The following is a 16,612-nucleotide window of genomic DNA, read 5'->3' as shown; positions in this document are numbered from 1 at the left end:
CGGGAAGAACCGACTGACGGTCGGGTTCGCCTCCCCGCTCCGCTGGAATGTCACTGACTATATATGTATTCCATCCAGCTTGATCCCGCCGTCGGTGTCTTCAACAAAGGCAAGGCGTCCGCAAAGACGGCGGTGAAGAAAGCGAAGATGACAATTAGTAAGCGTTGCCGTTCCAAGCATTTGGTTGTAACTCAGTTGGGGTACAGAGCCGCAGAGCAAAGCGCGGATGTTCTCAGAGAACTTCTTCCTGAACAAGACCAAAGTCAATAGCCGGAAAGCCGCCTCAGAGGGGAGTCACTCCAGCGATTCTGACGAAACCCCAGACGTCGAGCCAGAGGATGCCCCGCCATCTCCGAAGCTTCCGCGGCGCAAGACGAAGACATCGAAAGACAAGACCGACGAGTCTAAGCGTCCCAGGTCTCCTAGCTTCGATGAACCCTCTCCTGACCAAGCCGAAGGAGCTTCGCAAGACCAAGTTCGACCTGCGAAGAAGCGCAAGACTGAGAGGGCAAAATCCCCAGTCTGGGACATCGAACTTGAGGATGGCCAGTTGGCTGCTAGCTCGCGTTCTGACCAAGAATCAGCGCCGTCAGAAAGTGGGACGAAGGTCGCCGGAACTGTGCTCATGGACACACGTGCGTTCGGCTCTAGGTGGGCTGTTCCGGAGAACAGGCCAGGAGAAGCCAACGCAACGCGGACACGAGACTCCGAGCTACCTGCTGAGGACGACCACATGTCGGACGGCGTTTCAACGATCGACCCTTCGCACTCGGCCTCCCAGGTCGCTTTTCGAGGCCCGACCTTTTCTCGGTTCTTTGGCCAGCCGATCGAAGCGGAAGAGGTGCATGGAGCCGATAAGTCCTCTGCTTGTCGCGACGTGCAAAGCGTTTCCACCGTACATTCCTCTTCGCGTCCTGAGGGATCTTGCGTTGGTCCTGAGGACACCGTCGAAAACCGAATGGTCCGTCCTACTTGGGACGTTGTCCCATCGGACACCTGCCAAGGCGAAGCCGAACACTTGCCCTCTGGAACCTCTGTCTTCCCCTCGAGGTCCGCGCCTTCCGTGAATGCGCGCCCTCTCTCGTGCCCCCCTTCCCCGGCGTTATCGCAGGGGAGATGGTCTGGAATCCATAGTCCTGTCATGGCTCCACCTCGCTTGTCTCACCACGACGTGCACCCTGCCTGTGCTTCTCCGGAGCCTTGGAAGACGAATTCATCGCTCGTGGGATCCACGAGGGACGCGGTAGAAGCGGCAAATGTTAGACAACCTGCAGGCAGCCCTCCACGCGACTGGACCGCAGAATTCCTAGGCTTACTTGCTGAAGATGGTCCGACCCATACGTTCCTGCCAAATGCATCTTGGCCGACAGATCCTCTCGAGGCAATTGGCGACGACTATTTTCTGGTAGCCGGTGCTGGGCTTGCTACGGGCGAGACGCCCGATGTCTTCGGTGGTGACGATATGGAGCTACAAGCAGGTGACACCGAGCCCTGTGAGGTCGACTACCTGGAAGAGGACGCCAACCAATATTGCGAGTCGGCACCGGGAGCCTCATGGGATGGTGTGGACGAGGAGCTGTACGACATACCCTATCGACGACGCCAGAGGGTCAAGTTCTCTGACGAAGTTCTCTGTTACGCGGACGACGGTGTGGTCACCTCGGAGGAGGAGCCTTGGGAGCCCGCCATCAATGACGCGGTACGGGCCTACGGATTTGGCGAAGGCCGCTTTCCCGAGTTTGGCGAGCCCGATGTTCGGTCGGCCGACCCTGGGCCCGCTGCCGTGGGCTTGGGCGCCGACTTCCGAGTAGCGGATGATGTGGCTGTGGACGACGAGTCAAATGGGCCTGAAATGGAAGAAGATCTGGAGGAGTCAGATGTGGATCAAGAACATTCCGTGCTGGGGTCGTTGCAACGGTTCTCGCAGGGTCGCGCTTTGCTGATGGGCGTGGCGTCGGAGATTGGTGTCACGGAACATGCTGGGAGTCTGAGGAGGCCGGGGGTGTCTGCGGTGGAAGAGGACGTGGTGAGGAGTTTGCGGGGACATTGGCGTCCACAGAGGTTTTAGGCGATTTGGTAAAGCTGTGGTTGTTATCCGCTGTGGCTTGCTCCGAGTGCTTTCACTGAACTCGCGGGATGGCGTGAAGCGTGAGCCTGCAATTAAAGCGGTGGTCGCGCTTGGCCGGTAAAGTCACGCTGCTTTGTCACGCTGTGACCAAGCGCGTTGTTTGTGGGTGCTTGTGACGAGCCCAAGCGGTCACGACACTAAAGTAGGAGTCGCGTCACCCGACGCGGCGACAAGATTCCCACCCCCGCTGCCCGCTCCCCCTGTCCCCCTGCACCCGACGCAGACTGTTGAACTCGACGGTGACACTGACCACCACCTTCCTTCCTTCCACTCCTTCGTAGGCATCATCATGAGCCGCAAGGAAAACACCGGCCCGCAGGTGAGTGTTCTGGCTACAGCCACGTTCCCACCGCGCTCGTTGACGCGCTAATCTCCGAAACCGCTGGCTTCTCTGCTTTGTATGTCGCTTACCTTATCCCCGCCTCCCCTTTGTTCCCGCAGACCGGGATCTACATCAAACCAGAGCCTGAAGAACAACGCATCGCGCCCCTCGCACCCTCGGGCTCGTGGCAGGCCTCGCAGACGTCTGCGGACGTCAAGCCTGTCGTCAAGCCCGAACCTATCGACGCGACGCGCCTCGTGAGTTGAACTTGTGATTTGAAATGCTGTCGGACGCGTGTTTGACGGTTTTGACGCGTCGTGTGTGCATCCCTCGGTATCTGTTCGTGGTGAAGCCTGCTGAGGGACAGGCGGTAAAATCCGATCCGCACGCGGAGCAGGACGAGAAGAAGGTCCTGCAACCACCATCTAAGAGCTACTACAATGTGTACGAGAGAGCTGAAGACATCCACTACGCACCCGAAGACGCGCTCAAGGAAGGCCTGGGCATGGTGAGGGCGCTCAAGGCGAGCATCAAGAATGTGGACCTGGGGAGCAAATTGCGCCACGATGTCTGGGCCGCCGAGATTGAAAAGTATGCCTGCGTGTTTTGACAGACGCGAGGGAATCCGCTGACGGCGACGGCACGACAGCTTGCTGAGCCAGGGAACACCTAGTACTATGATTGCGGTCTGCGGTGGTGAGTACCGGTCGGATCTGCGTGTATGCGTGTCATTGACTTTCCGCAGCTACTGGCGCCGGAAAATCATCCATTTTGAACGCGATCTTGGATGGTGCGTCAGAATGATTGACTTGAGTTAAAGTTTAGACGCTCAGCTCTTCACGTACGAACATATATAGATAACATTGTCCCGACAAGCGGGATGCGTGGTAAGTGCTGCTTGCCGCCATGATACACGAGGCTCCTGTACTAAGTGACGTCAACGCCCCTCGCAGCATGCACCGCCGTGGTGACCGAGATTGCGTATCACAAGAAGAAGACCATCGACGGCGCCGTCTCGTTCTTGACTGAGCAGGAGTGGAGAGACGAGCTCAAGGTCTTGCTCGACGACCTCGTCGACGAGGACGGCAACCTCAAGCGGAGCACCGACCTGCGCAGCGACGCGGGCATCGCGTGGTCAAAGGTCCACGCCGTGTACCCGAACATCACCCAGGAGCAGCTCATCAGGATGAGCGTCGACCAGATCATCGCGAGAGACCAGAGTGAGCCCCGCGCCACTTTTGTTCAAGTTCCCCAGGACTGATGGCATGCTCCCTCGCAGAGATCGCGAGGCTCCTGGGGACAACCAAGCAGATCTGCGCGCCCGACTCGCGCACGTTCGCGAAGGAGATCGGCAAGTACATCGACTCGAAGGACCAGAAGCGCGGGGACAAGAAGGACAAGAAGAAGGACAAGGACAAGGACAAGAAGAAAGACAAGGACGAACCCGCGTACTGGCCGCTAATCCGCCAGGTGCGCGTGTGGTGCAGCGCGAAGGCGCTTTCCACTGGGGCGATCCTCGTCGACCTGCCCGGCGTCGCGGACGCGAACGCGGCGCGGAACAACATCGCGAAGGACTACATGAAGAAGTGCGACTGCGTGTGGATCCTCGCGCCGATCACGCGCGCGGTGGACGACAAGACTGCGAGAGGTGGGTGTCTTGGTCGTAGTTGGGTCGGGAGAGGCGCTGAACTGTTCGGGTAGACCTGATGGGCGACGCGTTCAAGATGCAGCTCATGATGGGTAGGTGTTGTCTACTGCTCATGCATTTGCACTCCCTCTGAACTCGCCGGCTTTGTCTAGACGGCAAGTAAGTGCATATTAGGTGATGGCCTCTGGTGACCGAGGCTCAATAAGATATGTTCAGCTATGACGCCAACGCTATCACATTCATCGGTTAGTCATTTGTTATTCTCATTTTGCTGGGGCGCATTGCTGACTCCCGAATCCTGCAGCAACCAAGTGCGATGATATCTCTTGCTCCGAGGTCATCCGCGCCCTGAACCTCGAGGACGACCCAGAGCTAGAGGCGACCGAGGAGGAGATCGACACCTGCAAAAGGGACATCGAGGAATGGAAGGTAAAGAAGACCGATGCCGAGAACGCCGCGAAAGGTGGGTCGTGCATGCGTCAAAGCCTGCCGCGCAACACCTGACGTGTACGTCGCGCAGACGTCGACGCGCAGCTCAAGCAGTCTCGCGCGTTCCTCCAAGAGTACCAGGACCACCTCCACGCGCTCGAGAGGGGCGAGCCGTTCGAGCCCCTCCTCACCGCCAAGAAGGGCAAGGCGAAGAAGGACAAGGCCGGCTCTGGCTCCGACTCGGACGAGGAGGAAGAGTCTGAGTCTGAATCCGAGACGGAGGACGACGGCGAAGGGTCTAAGAGCAAGAAGCGCAAGCGCGGCAAGAAGTCGGAGCGCCCCGCCAAGAAGCACAAGGCGAGTCCGGCGAGCGAGCCGATGGCGGTCGATGATGAGGACGACTTCATGGTCGAGGACGAGCTGAACTTCTCCGAGGACGACGACGAGGAGATGGACAAGGAGAAGGGGGGCGAGAGCGACGAGTCGGATTCCGACTCTGACTCCGACTCGGGATCGGAGAAGGGCATGGACGAGGACAAGGACAACGAGGAAGAGGTCACCGTCGAGAGCCTGAAGGCGAAGATCGAGCAGGTCAAGGAGGCGATCAAGGAAGGGCGCGTGCAGCTGTCCGAGTTCCGCCAGCAGCGCAAGGACGCGGTGGACATGCTTGCGACGCTGAAGAAGCGCCAGAACGAAGCGCAGCGGAGGAAGAACGCGTTTTGCTCGCTGAAGCGGTCGGAGGTGCGTTCGCGTCCTTGCTCGTTGACGGGGCGTGTTGTGCTGAGGTGTGCTGGGTCAGTTCTCGCGTGATGTCCTGAAGGAGGACTTCCGTACCGGCTTGAAGGACCTTGATGGTGAGTTCGTTAGAGACGGAATCCGAGGACGTCGCTGACAGCACGCGTAGATGCGGAGCAGGAGCAGAAGAATCCGGACGACTTCGACCCGACGGTGAACATCCGAGGTATGTCTGTCTCATCACGCTGCCCGCCTCGACTTTTGACTGAACCGAGTACAGACTATGAGTCCATCGACCTCCCGGTCTTCACCTGCTCTGCCCGCGACTACGTCCGTATCAAAGGTGCGTGTCTCTTCCTTCCCACACTCGGATCCCCGGCGAACGATTCGCGATGCTAGGTCAAGTCAAGGGTGACGGTGATCCCACTTGCTTCACGAGGCCCGAAGACACTGGCGTCCCTGCCCTCCAGCAATGGTGCCACCAGCTGACCGTGTCCTCGCGCTCGCGAGCCGCGCGCAACTTCCTCAACCACTTGACGACGTTCGCAAAGACCGTGCGCGTGTTCCTGCAGGGCGTCGGCGAGGTCACCGAGGCGGACCGTCTGGCGATGAAGGAGCAGTGGGAGTCGGACATGCTCGACCCGGAGGACGAGGACCCTTATTACGACGACGACCTGATGGCAAGCTCGGACGACTACAGGCACCTCATGCAAGACATGAACCTGTACACTCTCAAGCAGACGAAGGTCGACCGGAACGGCGAGCCCATCGGTGTGACGCCGCGACTCATCAAGGTCCGTTTTGGGCCGCGATACTGGCGAAGCGGAGTGCTCATGCCTAGTGACGTCGTTGCAGGAGTTCGAGAAGGTCGTCGAGAACTGCGTGGAAGAACTCCAAGAGCGCTTTAAGGATGGCCTGGAGGAGAGATGCAAGATCGGCGCTACGAACGTGAGTACAATGCACGACGCGTGTTTCTGAGATATCGTGATCTGAATATTATGACTAGGCTGCGGCCGCGGCGGTGGAGACGTCCGATGAGTTTGCTGCCAGTATGCATTGGGCAACTTATCGTGCTAGTGCGTTTCCAGGTTCATTGATCTGCAGCTTTGGTACTGAGGAATACTGTCTACAGCACTCCGCCGGCATGGCTCTTGGCGCTCCGATCTCAACGTAGACCTCTCCAACCCCTTCACGCGTCAAATCGCGAGCTCCTGGTCCAAGGTCTTCGAGGCAGACCTCTTCGCATCCTTCGAGAAGGCGACGACGGAGGTCATTGCGAAGCTCATCGCGGATGTCGAGGCCTCCGCCGCGCCTGGCCTCAAGGACCGTGCTAAGGGTCAAGGCGAGCTGTGCATGGAAGAGGCCCACCTCGCCTTGCGCAAGACCCTCGACGTCGTGAACGAGACGATGACAACTGAGCAGAAGGAGGTCAGTCGATGCCTTGCCCCGCATATTCGCGACCAGCTCGTCGACGGGTACGACCGTGCGATGGAGGAGCGCGGAAGGGGCAGCGTGGCCCGCCAGAAAGTATACAATCCCTGTGGACCCTTCTTTGGCTTCTATGCTGATGAGTACTGTCTAGGCTGTATTCCACGACTTTATCGCCGGGATCAAGGACCGCATCTTTACGGACGCAGCGGACGTCATCATGACCCGTCTCTCGAAGGCCGCGGAGGCCGTTGGCGCCGCGCTCAATGAGGCTCTCAGGGAGCTCGCGATGAAGGTGCGCACACGCTAGAACACAGAAGACGACGGAGCATGTGCTGATGGCTCTTGCTTCGTTTTATAGGTCGAAGTCAGCATTGCCGTTCTGTGGGAGAGTGTCCGCGACGACCCTTCGCAAGTGCAGGCGCGTGCTGAGGTTGTTGATATCGTCTCGGAGATCCTACAGCAGGTTGAGTTGTGGAAGCGCGCTGAAAATCTTCCTCAGGCCATCATGGCCTAGACGTCGACCTAGATGGATGATGAGTAGCCCTTGCTCGTTGTACACCCTCCTGCTCTCGCACGGCTACGTTGTTTCTTGTGCTATACCTTCCCCTCTGTCCGTACCACCCGCTTGACTTCCTTCCTGCATCCGCATACCATAGTAGTCGGCGGCGCATCGGCCTTATTCACCACCTTATATTCTCTATGCTTTGACCTTATGATCTGGTAAATACTGTACTCCATGCTTGTTGTTGCGCTATCTATCTTACATGCGCGTCTGTACTCCTGATGCATATGATTCCTATGGCGTTGTGCTGCCTTCACTCACTTCGCTTCCCCAGTTTTGGTACAGCGTGTCTCACTCTTACAACTCTCGCTGGTATAATATGTAGGGTTCGTTCTTGTCTATGCTGGCGCCACAAGACGATTGACGGGTCGGTCATTGACGTGACCCATTGACCCCTTGACTTGACGCATCAACCGACCCCGTCACTGACCCGTCAATGACAACACTGGACGGCAAGACGGCCAAATGGAATGCTGGTGGCTGAAGGGCGGTCAACGTGTAAAAGAAAGATCTCTCCCCAAAACCTCCCATTATGACCGAGCAGAGTGGTGAAGGGGTATCTTAGACATTGAATGCACAAGTTCTCTCATGGCGATTTTCAAGTTGGAGCCTAGTTCTCGAGATATTGTAAGAATCAAAAATCTACACGAGAGAATATGTTCTACACATCATTCCCTACAACTTTTGAGTGAGCATCCCAGGCTCAAAACGCGCTCAGAGCGCAAAAGAATGTGAGCGCCGTGCCCACTGGGAAGGGGGAGAGGATTAAGCGCCTCTCAGCCACCGACCAGAGTGGTAGTGGTCGCTGTGCCTTCATGTCCTACACTGGAGTGAGCCATGCTCATCTCGGCCAAGCGAAACAATTCACAATGCATATAATACTTCTTACACATCTGTACTATGGTTTATCCTGCCTATGAGGGGAACAAACCCTTGGAAGTCCCATTATACCACCAAGATCCTCGAGAGCGCCTCATCGGAGTCGAACATCAAGGTCAGGTAGATGAGAGCGGAAGACTATCTCTGAGCGCTATCGTTATATAAGCAGAACATCGGCTAGCGGGCGCTGCCTATCCCCAGTCCACAGTGTGGTCTGCCGGAGGTGAGATGACTTCTCAACGCGAGAGCTTACGAATTTCCCGCCCTCGGTTCCCACGCAGTCAAGCAGTCACGCTGCCCAAAAACGGGCGCCGATGACAAATTATGTATTACTGTGCGTTATTATAGAGTGGACGGAATAAGTACTACACCTGTTGCAGATGCTGCAACGTCTCGCTCAGCTGCAATTCCTGTTCCAGCTTCCCCTCCCCGGTGGTCCATATGAAGCGAAGTTTTCTGAGCCGATCACCATCCGCCGACTCCTCGAATGCGCTGACCTGGGATTGGCGGGAGCCTGGAGGAGGTGGGTGTGGGTAGAGGAAGAGGTCTGCGAGACGGATCGTGTTTTTTTTGGTCTTCTTCCGTCTGTGGGTCGCTTCGCGCTGTGAGTGGGTTGTTGGCGCCTCCGAGTTGACAATAGAAGACGTTGCGGCGTCTGCCGTTTGGCCCAATTGTACCGTGGCAACAGGGTTGAGGGTAGCTTGAGGCGCCTCAATGCTATCTGTGTTGTCCTCGTTGTCTGTCTCTGCCTCCATGTGTGCTCGCGAGTCAATGGCTGACTTGATCAACCTGTCTCCTAGCGCCTTGAAATCCTCGACCTCTTCGGCATCCGGGTTAGGGGACACTTCTGTACTAACAATATTGACCACCGGGATGGGACATTGAGAGGGTTCCGTGCTATCTGATGTGAGTTTTCGTTTCATCCGAGTTACCAATAGTCCTGCCGCTGCGTGTGCGCGGCGGAGAGACTTCCGTACCACGGAAATCTTGTGGACTGTCTCCGGTGAGAGACGGTTGCAGCGTCGAGTGTGCGTTATACCAAAGTCGCTAAAAACGCGCTCCGTGTCACCTGTGCTCACTGCGACTGATAGCAGCCGCCTTGCGAGCTTGGGAAGTCCATTCTCATCTGTACAGATGGCTGTATTGTCCGCATTCGATCGATCTGCCAACTTCCAGATCCGGAGGATGTCGACTTCCTATAGGAATGTAAGTACCTATTGACGAAGTTAGATGATTGTGCTTACCTTATCCTTGGCATTCGATAGATGACCAGCGAGGTTCATAGCAGCATCGGTATAGTGACCCTGTCGGTACATGTAGGCTTCGACCGCATCACTGAAGGACGCTTCAGGATCACATTCAAACAGCCGCTTGAAGACACGGATAGCAAGATTGACGATGTCCTGGCCGCAAAGAACCTTTCGGTTGAAGCACGATGCGCGTACGTATGGATTCAAGAAGCCCGCTAGGATGAAAAGGTCCTGATCTGCATTTTTCTCCCAGCGGGCTTCCAGTTTACTGAGCATATGCTCACGTACATCCGTTTCGGTGCCATCGGCACTATAGGTATGGTAGAGGTTGGCAAGGGTGAACAGGACATGATCAAGACGGGCATGGGACGATTGGAGGATGTTTGTGGCAATGGCAAGCGGTTTCAGGTGAGTTGTAACTCTGCACAATGTATATCAGAATGGAGGATGACAGATCATTACACATGGCCTACCGAGCAAGCAACACCCAGAACTCCTTGTTCTCAATGGTCGCTATTATACGGCCTATGAGTGTGTCGCCCTCCCTAGCACGTGAGAAGGAGGCGATTGTCTTGAGGCGATCCCTATGCTTCATGATGACGCACTCCAGGGCCAACTTTAGCTGCAGAACCCGCTCTGCCGCATGCAAGTGAGCGGTCCAGCGCGTGACCACGGGAAGAAGCAGAGCAAGGGCTCGAGGGCGATCTCGGTACGTGGCTAGTTGCTCTACATTCAGCAGGTCTAGAGCGCCGCTATGGTTGTTGAACCATTTCGCAATTTCGACAGCCTGCGCCATGATGTTTCGGTAAGGATCTAGAACCAGAAATTCGCCAACAAGCAAATTGCACTGATGCGCCCAGCAGAGAAGGAGAACCATCCATGGCCAGAGCTTCCGTAGGAGATTACGAGCCCCTTTCCCGTCAGGGCCGTCATCCGTGACCCAAGCGATAGTCCTCACACCGTACGTGGTCTCCATGTACTCGATGTCTGACTTGATCACTTCTAGGTGTTCCTGGCCCGTTTTCGGCCGTCCTGTCATATCGTGTGTTCGAACCAGATGCGCCTATACAAGAATACAGTGAGACAAGTCCTAATTAGGCAATTTTTGAGACTTACAAGCCAATTGACGTTCATAGTCGATGTGAGTACCGACGTCTTTGCGATGTTCTTCCATCCATCGCTCTGACCAGTTGCGTACTGTCCGTGCACTGTGATGCGGGTAGCTGCAGTCGCATTGGCTACAGCTCTGTCCAGACAAGGGCCAGACAGCTTCCGCCGATCGGGCACCTTAGCACCGGGCACCCATTTTGTGAAGAACAGGTGCGTCTGGGGTTGTCGGCAGCATTGAAGGAGAAGTTACATGCAACGAAGAGATCACATAGGTCAGCGTTGAACTCGTCCTGGCGTTCCTGATCCCAAGCCTGATGGCACCTGCAGGTACAATCAAACTGAGCAGCGGTAGAGTTGTGCGGTGTGGCGGGCATTTGGTGGAGCTCGGGAATGTGGATGTTTGGCTCGCTGCACGTTGTCTTGATGCGCTTTGATGGACCTGGGCTCGGGGAGAGGTTATGTAGGAGACTGAATGATGATGTGGCTGGAGTCGCAAATGAGAAGGGAGTGCTCGGGAGTAATGTGGTTGGTGGGATGTGTGCAGGTGGTGCGGTGGGTGCGGTCCAGGTGAATGTGGTCGGTGGTGCAATATTTTCGGAGTTCTCCCTGAGTTGAGAAGCTAAGGCAGCACTAGCCTTTACTTGGGCCTTTGCCTGTTCAGCGAGTGCAGCTCGGGTCTCGATGTTCTGAAGGATATCCTTGTTACTGTAGACACAATGCCGCGCATGAGGTAACATGGTGTCTCGCTTGCCGGCAACCGGAATAACACCAGTTGTTCCGAAGATATTTGAATCGCCTTGCCAGGCTGCGGCATGGATTGCGAGTGCTGGGTCCTTGGCTGGAATAGGGTTTAGATTTAGTGTTTGATGGTACATATTGACTGGACATGCAACAAACCGATGTCCCGCCACTTGTCCGCAGTTTTCGCTCCGGCTTGTGGAAGGTCGCCATTATTAGTGTTAAGATTGTCCACAGCGATACGGACGTTGACAAAGCGATCAAGACAGCCCTTGCACCAAGCTGCGTAGTGCGATTTGTCCTGGAGATACCGAACCTGTTTTCCGTTCAAACCCTGTCAGGTTTCGAAGAGATTCCATATGTCGCTTTTCGGAGGCATCCCTCGGATGAAGGGTGGGGGAAGTAAAACAGGAAAAAATGGCATTCCAGGCATGCGCCTTGTATACATGGCTTATGGAGTACATGATCGTAGTGATGCTCGTGCGGCGCGCCATCATGTTCAATATCTGGTAACGTACGAAGGCATCACAACCCGTACCCAAAGTGGATAAGGCGGGATGATCACGTGCATATTGACGGGTCAACTGACCCGTCATTGACGCGTCAGTCGGGGGTCGATCGATAGGATTGACCCACATTGACGCATTGACCTTGACGCGGACAGCACTGTTGCCGTCTAATCAAGCCGTAGATTATCATGCAATTCGAGCCCCGAGGCATAAGCGAAGGCCGGGCGCTCTGAGGCGCGCCTCCTCGGTTAACCCGGGCGCTGCCTATCCCCATTTGGACTGTTCGATTCACCGCCAACATCGACTGTGCTAGGCGGAACGTTGCCTCGCCTAACTTCCTGCTGTTTTCTGGTGCCGTTTCCTGTGATCATCGATTGTCGCAGCCTGGCGACATTGTACTTTCTGGAGCCAATTTGGAGACATGTTGTTGTGCAAGATCACGAACGTCGCCGTCAACGATGCCCCAAGACAACCTTCCATGAGGCTTCGGATATGCCGAGATTCTATCGTCCATCATAGAAATGATGGAGGACTCGCTTGTCTGGTCCAGAAGTAAGCCTTGAGTCAAAGGCTTGGGCAGGAGGCTCGTGTAGAGGTTCCCAGCCTTACCCTCGGTTTGTAAATCAGCGCCGCTGTTGAGAGCAGACTACAAACCCCTTGAGACGCGTCTTGCGTGAGTCTCTCCCAAATTCTCTTCTGCACAATCGACGGACCGTCGCGTCTCACTCTGCATACATGGCCGATGTGAGTGAGTCTACTTCACGTGAGAGAGTACCCCTGCTGAAATGCGAGTTGCTCTACAATAGATCAAGCAAGAAGACACCGTGCAGCCGTTGCTGTTTGAGACTTTAAGACTTGGCGGTATGCACGACTGGCATTGCCGCGTCGGGATCTTACGAAGCTCACTATCGCCCCATAGCGGACCCCATAGACCTGGACGCCGACGAGGCTCGGCGTCATGGCAAGCATCTCATTTATGCTGTGTCTGAGCTCCTTGGGACTCTCTCACCAGGCAGCACCCTGAGAAGGGACGAATTGACGAAAGACATACAAAAGTAATTTCGATGGTCGTTCCTCCCACAAATTGATCCGGATGATGCTAAAAGGGATCTAGCTTGCGTAAAACAGGAGACTCCGCAGAGATGGTCATTGCATTATGCGGTGGTACGCCATTTTCATGAGTGTCCGCAACACCACCACTCAGTCTTGACACGAGTAGAGACGGGCGCTGGGAAGTCATCGCTCATCAATGCACTGCTCGGAGGTACGTGTTCCTGTCCACTCCGCCATCTTACAAAATTGACTAAGCATTCCCGTGCAACAGATAATCTTGTGCGGACTAGTGGCATGTCCGGTATGTCAGCCACCTACATCGACTCCCGCGCAAGCAGCCATTGATCTATGACCGGTGCAAAGCGTGTACAGCCGTTGTCACCGAAGTCCGGTACAGTACGGACAATCAGATCAAGGCCGATATTGAGTATCTCACGAAGACTGAATGGTACAACGAGGTGGAACACCTACTCCAAGACGTAAAGGACAATCCAGATGGCCGCGTGAAGCATCGCTGGGATCTCGTTGAGGAGGCGGCTGTCGCATGGGATAAAGTGAGTCTTTCACAAGGTTTGTCCTGGCATCGCTACGAAGTCATAATCATTGTGCAGATGTCAGCTGTGTACCCCTCTGTCAATGAGGACATATTGTCCGATATAACCGTAGAGCAACTCTCGCAACAGAACATTTGTAAGCCAACCTTTCGCCTTTTTCATTGAAAATTGTCACGCATTCATTTACATCAACAGTTGTGCCGCTCTTCCTCGGAAAGACAGTACACATTGTCACAGAAAGCTCGGCTACAGAAATGTTCACGAGCGAGGTATCGCAGTATATTGACCCGTCGAATGGCTTAAAAACTGCCTCATATTGGCCTCTCGTTAGGAAGATCACGATTCATTGCCCAGCTCCAGTATTGTCGACTGGAGCTGTGCTCGTGGACTTACCTGGGGTTGCTGATAGCAATGCAGCCCGCTGCAAAGTTGCCAGAGATTACCTGAAACGCGCTGATCGTGTCTTCGTAGTTTCGCCCATCACCAGGGCGGTGAGTTCGAAGGTCGCCCGAGGTGAGCAGGACTGCCGCATCGCAGTGGGGCTGTGAGGTCGTGCTTATGGTATGGTTGGAATGACAGACTTGTACGGAGTCGCATTTCGAACGCAGTTGACGTTGGGTATGTAATGGTCCCTCTATTGTCATTCGCGGTATCTCGCCTGAGTTTCATTCTCATCCACAGACGGAAAGTGAGCTTTCACATTTCTACCATCATGCACGCGACTTAAGATGACTATGAAATAAAGATATTCTCCTGAGGTCATCACTTTCATCGGTGAGTGCAGCCCCTTCATAAGGGTCGCCTCGGGTCCGGGTATATACCCGTGCGGGTACGGGTCAAGATTTGGTCGACCCGACCAAAACCCATATCTGACAGAGTGTACCCATGGACCCGTCGGCAAGGGAAATCTTCATTGCACTGTGGTTGAACGGCCCTAAAACCAAGGTAACGTCGCCACTGCCGGTGCGAGCCGCTGTACAGGCCCGAGAGGAGGCGGGAACAGGGAAGGGGTATTCGTGCAGGCGCTGCTGTACTTGAATAAGGCTTAGGCGATAGCAATGGATACCTACTTGTCACTAAGGATGCTGTGCACACATAAAACTCCTGACAGCATCTCTGGCGACAAGTAGACAGTCATGCTGCACCCTTAGTATCCCCTAGGAGCCCCATATATGGGTAACCCGATCTTTGACCCGTGCCCGATCTCGATCCGTACCCGACCTACTCGGGTATGTACCCGCGTGGTTACGGGTACGGGTCAGGTCGAAATGCGCATGAGTAGACCTGTGCATATTGCCTTGCATTGTCTGTCGTGTCAGCTCCGAAAAGAGCATGCCACTACTGTATGTGCTCCCGACAAGATTGAAATAGTACTGATGTGGAAACTAGCAACAAAATGTGACGATGTATCACCACAAGAGATCCTTCGGGAGCCAGCACTCAAGCGAAAGCTGGCAGATTGTGACGAGCTGAAGAAGATCGACAACGATATCGCAAAGCATAGAAAGAATCTGCAGAGTTGGGCTCAGGCTGCGAAATCGATGACATGCGGTAAGACAAAGTCCTTCATCCTGGCGTATTGGATATCCTGATACTCCAAAATAGCATCTGTACTTGAACAGCCGCAGAGAGGGCCGAACGTGCTCACAAGATCTAGAAGTACCACCGCAGAATCCGCTTCCATCGGTATGAAGCGCCCTACTGACAACTATGGGAAAGACAGCCTAGGGAAGAGACAGAAGATATCTGCGCCACTTGGCGTCAGTCCAGCATCCGGACAGCACACTATCATTGAATCCGACTTCAACGAGTTGGAAAGTTTGTATGATAAAGCGCAGTTCATGGTAGGACACGTTCAAAAGGCGCTGTCGAGGTCCATGATGGAGAAGGACAGGTTACATCGGTCAGATGTGGCTTGTTTCACCTGTTTGGACATACATGACTTCTAAGCACGACATATGGATCAGTGGTCTAAGATGGCACTCCAGGAGGATTTCCGAACCGGTTTGCCTCAGTTTGAAGGTACGTGTCGTTGCTGCCATGGCTATGCAGAGTGCTTATGTATGACAACACCGAAGACCTCACGCAAGAGCCGGCAGATTGTGGTGAGTTGTGCTTCCCCAAGCTCCAGTATTGTAAGTTCTGTGAGGATGACTGACGCCGCATCTGCTTCGCAACATATAGACCTGGACATGAAGCTTCCTGTTTTCACATGCGCTTCTAGGGATTTCATGCGTATCATCAGTGAGTAGCACTAGCAACATCTCCTCTGTTGCAAGATATCTTACATTACAGAGTGCAGACAAGGCGGAAGACGACCGGGGCCCTTCGTGCTTCGTTGAGGAAGAGGATACCGAGATCCCGGCTCTATCCCGCTGGATCTTGCAGCTCACCGTTCCAGCCAGAGAGAAGGCCACTGACGAGCTTTTTGAGGGCTTGGAGAGGCTTATAACCTCGGCATTAGCCTTCATTGAAGGTATCCCAGGCGTGACTGCCGAAGATCGCAACGCCCTTCGAAACAGATGGAAGTCAAAGGAGACACATCCGCGTTGGCCGCACGTGCTCAAGCCAACTAGCAGAGAGCTCAGACTGGGACGGTATGCATCTCGCCAGACCAGTGTCATCTATCGCTTGATCAAGGTGATTACAAAGCGCATAACATCTTTCAATGGAGAATGAGCCTCTGACAACCACCAGAGTTTTGAGACTGTATCAGATGGCGTTGTCGAGGGTCTGAACAAGTCTCTTGTATCCACGTTGAAGCAGAAATGTGATGACAGTGCAAAGCTGGTAGAGTACTTTCTATGCCGACCACTTAGATGCCTCGCTTAACAACAGTGCACACATAGGCAGCAAATGCAGTGGTGAAAGTATCTGACGATTTCGCTTCCTCGACATATTGGTCGACTTACCGTGCTAGTCAGTGCCGAAGACATCCATAAGCCGGGTGGGAAATTCTAACAATGTTGTATAGCACTCCGACGTAAAGGCCATTTCCGGCGGGACCTGAATGTCGAGTTAACGACGGCTTTCACACTACAACTCGCAAGCTCGTGGACACGGACATTCAGCTCCCAACATATGGAGTCTTTGAAGTAGAGGGCCATCTCTACCATTCGCGTCCTCCTGGATGAACTCATCTCGTCAGTCCCGGACTATCTGCAGAGATACTCAAGGAAACTGCGAGCCACGGCCTTGTCCGACGCACATCGCAACATGCGCAAAGTTACCGACACGGTCAAACAGACACTAGAAGGACGCCAG

The 16,612-nt window shown here is 54.7% G+C and overlaps 3 protein-coding genes across 3 annotated transcripts; 2 read left to right on the top strand and 1 right to left on the bottom strand.

Moving 5' to 3' along the window:
- The first annotated feature begins 2,406 nt into the window (after nucleotides 1–2,406).
- DICSQDRAFT_135249 (uncharacterized protein) lies at nucleotides 2,407–7,504 on the top strand. The gene is made up of 22 exons (XM_007364274.1): nucleotides 2,407–2,447; nucleotides 2,570–2,707; nucleotides 2,803–3,041; nucleotides 3,100–3,146; nucleotides 3,196–3,240; nucleotides 3,308–3,337; nucleotides 3,404–3,670; nucleotides 3,730–4,098; nucleotides 4,152–4,190; nucleotides 4,251–4,257; nucleotides 4,315–4,343; nucleotides 4,403–4,561; nucleotides 4,619–5,268; nucleotides 5,327–5,381; nucleotides 5,432–5,488; nucleotides 5,543–5,605; nucleotides 5,662–6,056; nucleotides 6,118–6,210; nucleotides 6,269–6,338; nucleotides 6,395–6,789; nucleotides 6,845–6,985; nucleotides 7,052–7,504. Exons 1-22 carry the CDS (start codon nucleotides 2,418–2,420, stop codon nucleotides 7,205–7,207), a joined length of 3,474 nt encoding a protein of 1,157 aa, XP_007364336.1. The 5' UTR covers nucleotides 2,407–2,417; the 3' UTR covers nucleotides 7,208–7,504.
- A 1,532-nt stretch (nucleotides 7,505–9,036) lies between these two features.
- Nucleotides 9,037–10,602, bottom strand: DICSQDRAFT_15853 (uncharacterized protein; the record flags this gene model as incomplete). The annotated part of the gene is made up of 5 exons (XM_007364273.1): nucleotides 9,037–9,330; nucleotides 9,379–9,620; nucleotides 9,696–9,805; nucleotides 9,858–10,447; nucleotides 10,501–10,602. Coding segments are annotated over 5 exons (1,338 nt in total), but the record flags the coding sequence as incomplete, so codon positions are not given.
- A 1,495-nt stretch (nucleotides 10,603–12,097) lies between these two features.
- On the top strand, nucleotides 12,098–16,592 carry DICSQDRAFT_179663 (uncharacterized protein). Its single transcript, XM_007364272.1, has 22 exons — nucleotides 12,098–12,293; nucleotides 12,369–12,414; nucleotides 12,554–12,602; nucleotides 12,661–12,796; nucleotides 12,856–12,905; nucleotides 12,961–13,005; nucleotides 13,066–13,095; nucleotides 13,167–13,348; nucleotides 13,406–13,484; nucleotides 13,544–13,861; nucleotides 13,928–13,966; nucleotides 14,030–14,036; nucleotides 14,094–14,122; nucleotides 14,738–14,899; nucleotides 14,954–15,247; nucleotides 15,311–15,370; nucleotides 15,427–15,453; nucleotides 15,533–15,592; nucleotides 15,651–15,988; nucleotides 16,046–16,138; nucleotides 16,198–16,267; nucleotides 16,323–16,592. Exons 5-22 carry the CDS (start codon nucleotides 12,884–12,886, stop codon nucleotides 16,445–16,447), a joined length of 1,980 nt encoding a protein of 659 aa, XP_007364334.1. The 5' UTR covers nucleotides 12,098–12,293; nucleotides 12,369–12,414; nucleotides 12,554–12,602; nucleotides 12,661–12,796; nucleotides 12,856–12,883; the 3' UTR covers nucleotides 16,448–16,592.
- The last annotated feature ends 20 nt before the right edge of the window (nucleotides 16,593–16,612 follow it).

This window comes from Dichomitus squalens (genome assembly GCF_000275845.1).
Source record: "Dichomitus squalens LYAD-421 SS1 unplaced genomic scaffold DICSQscaffold_8, whole genome shotgun sequence".
NCBI classification, from domain to species: Eukaryota; Fungi; Basidiomycota; class Agaricomycetes; order Polyporales; family Polyporaceae; genus Dichomitus; species Dichomitus squalens.
This window is presented reverse-complemented; position numbering and strand designations above follow the sequence as displayed.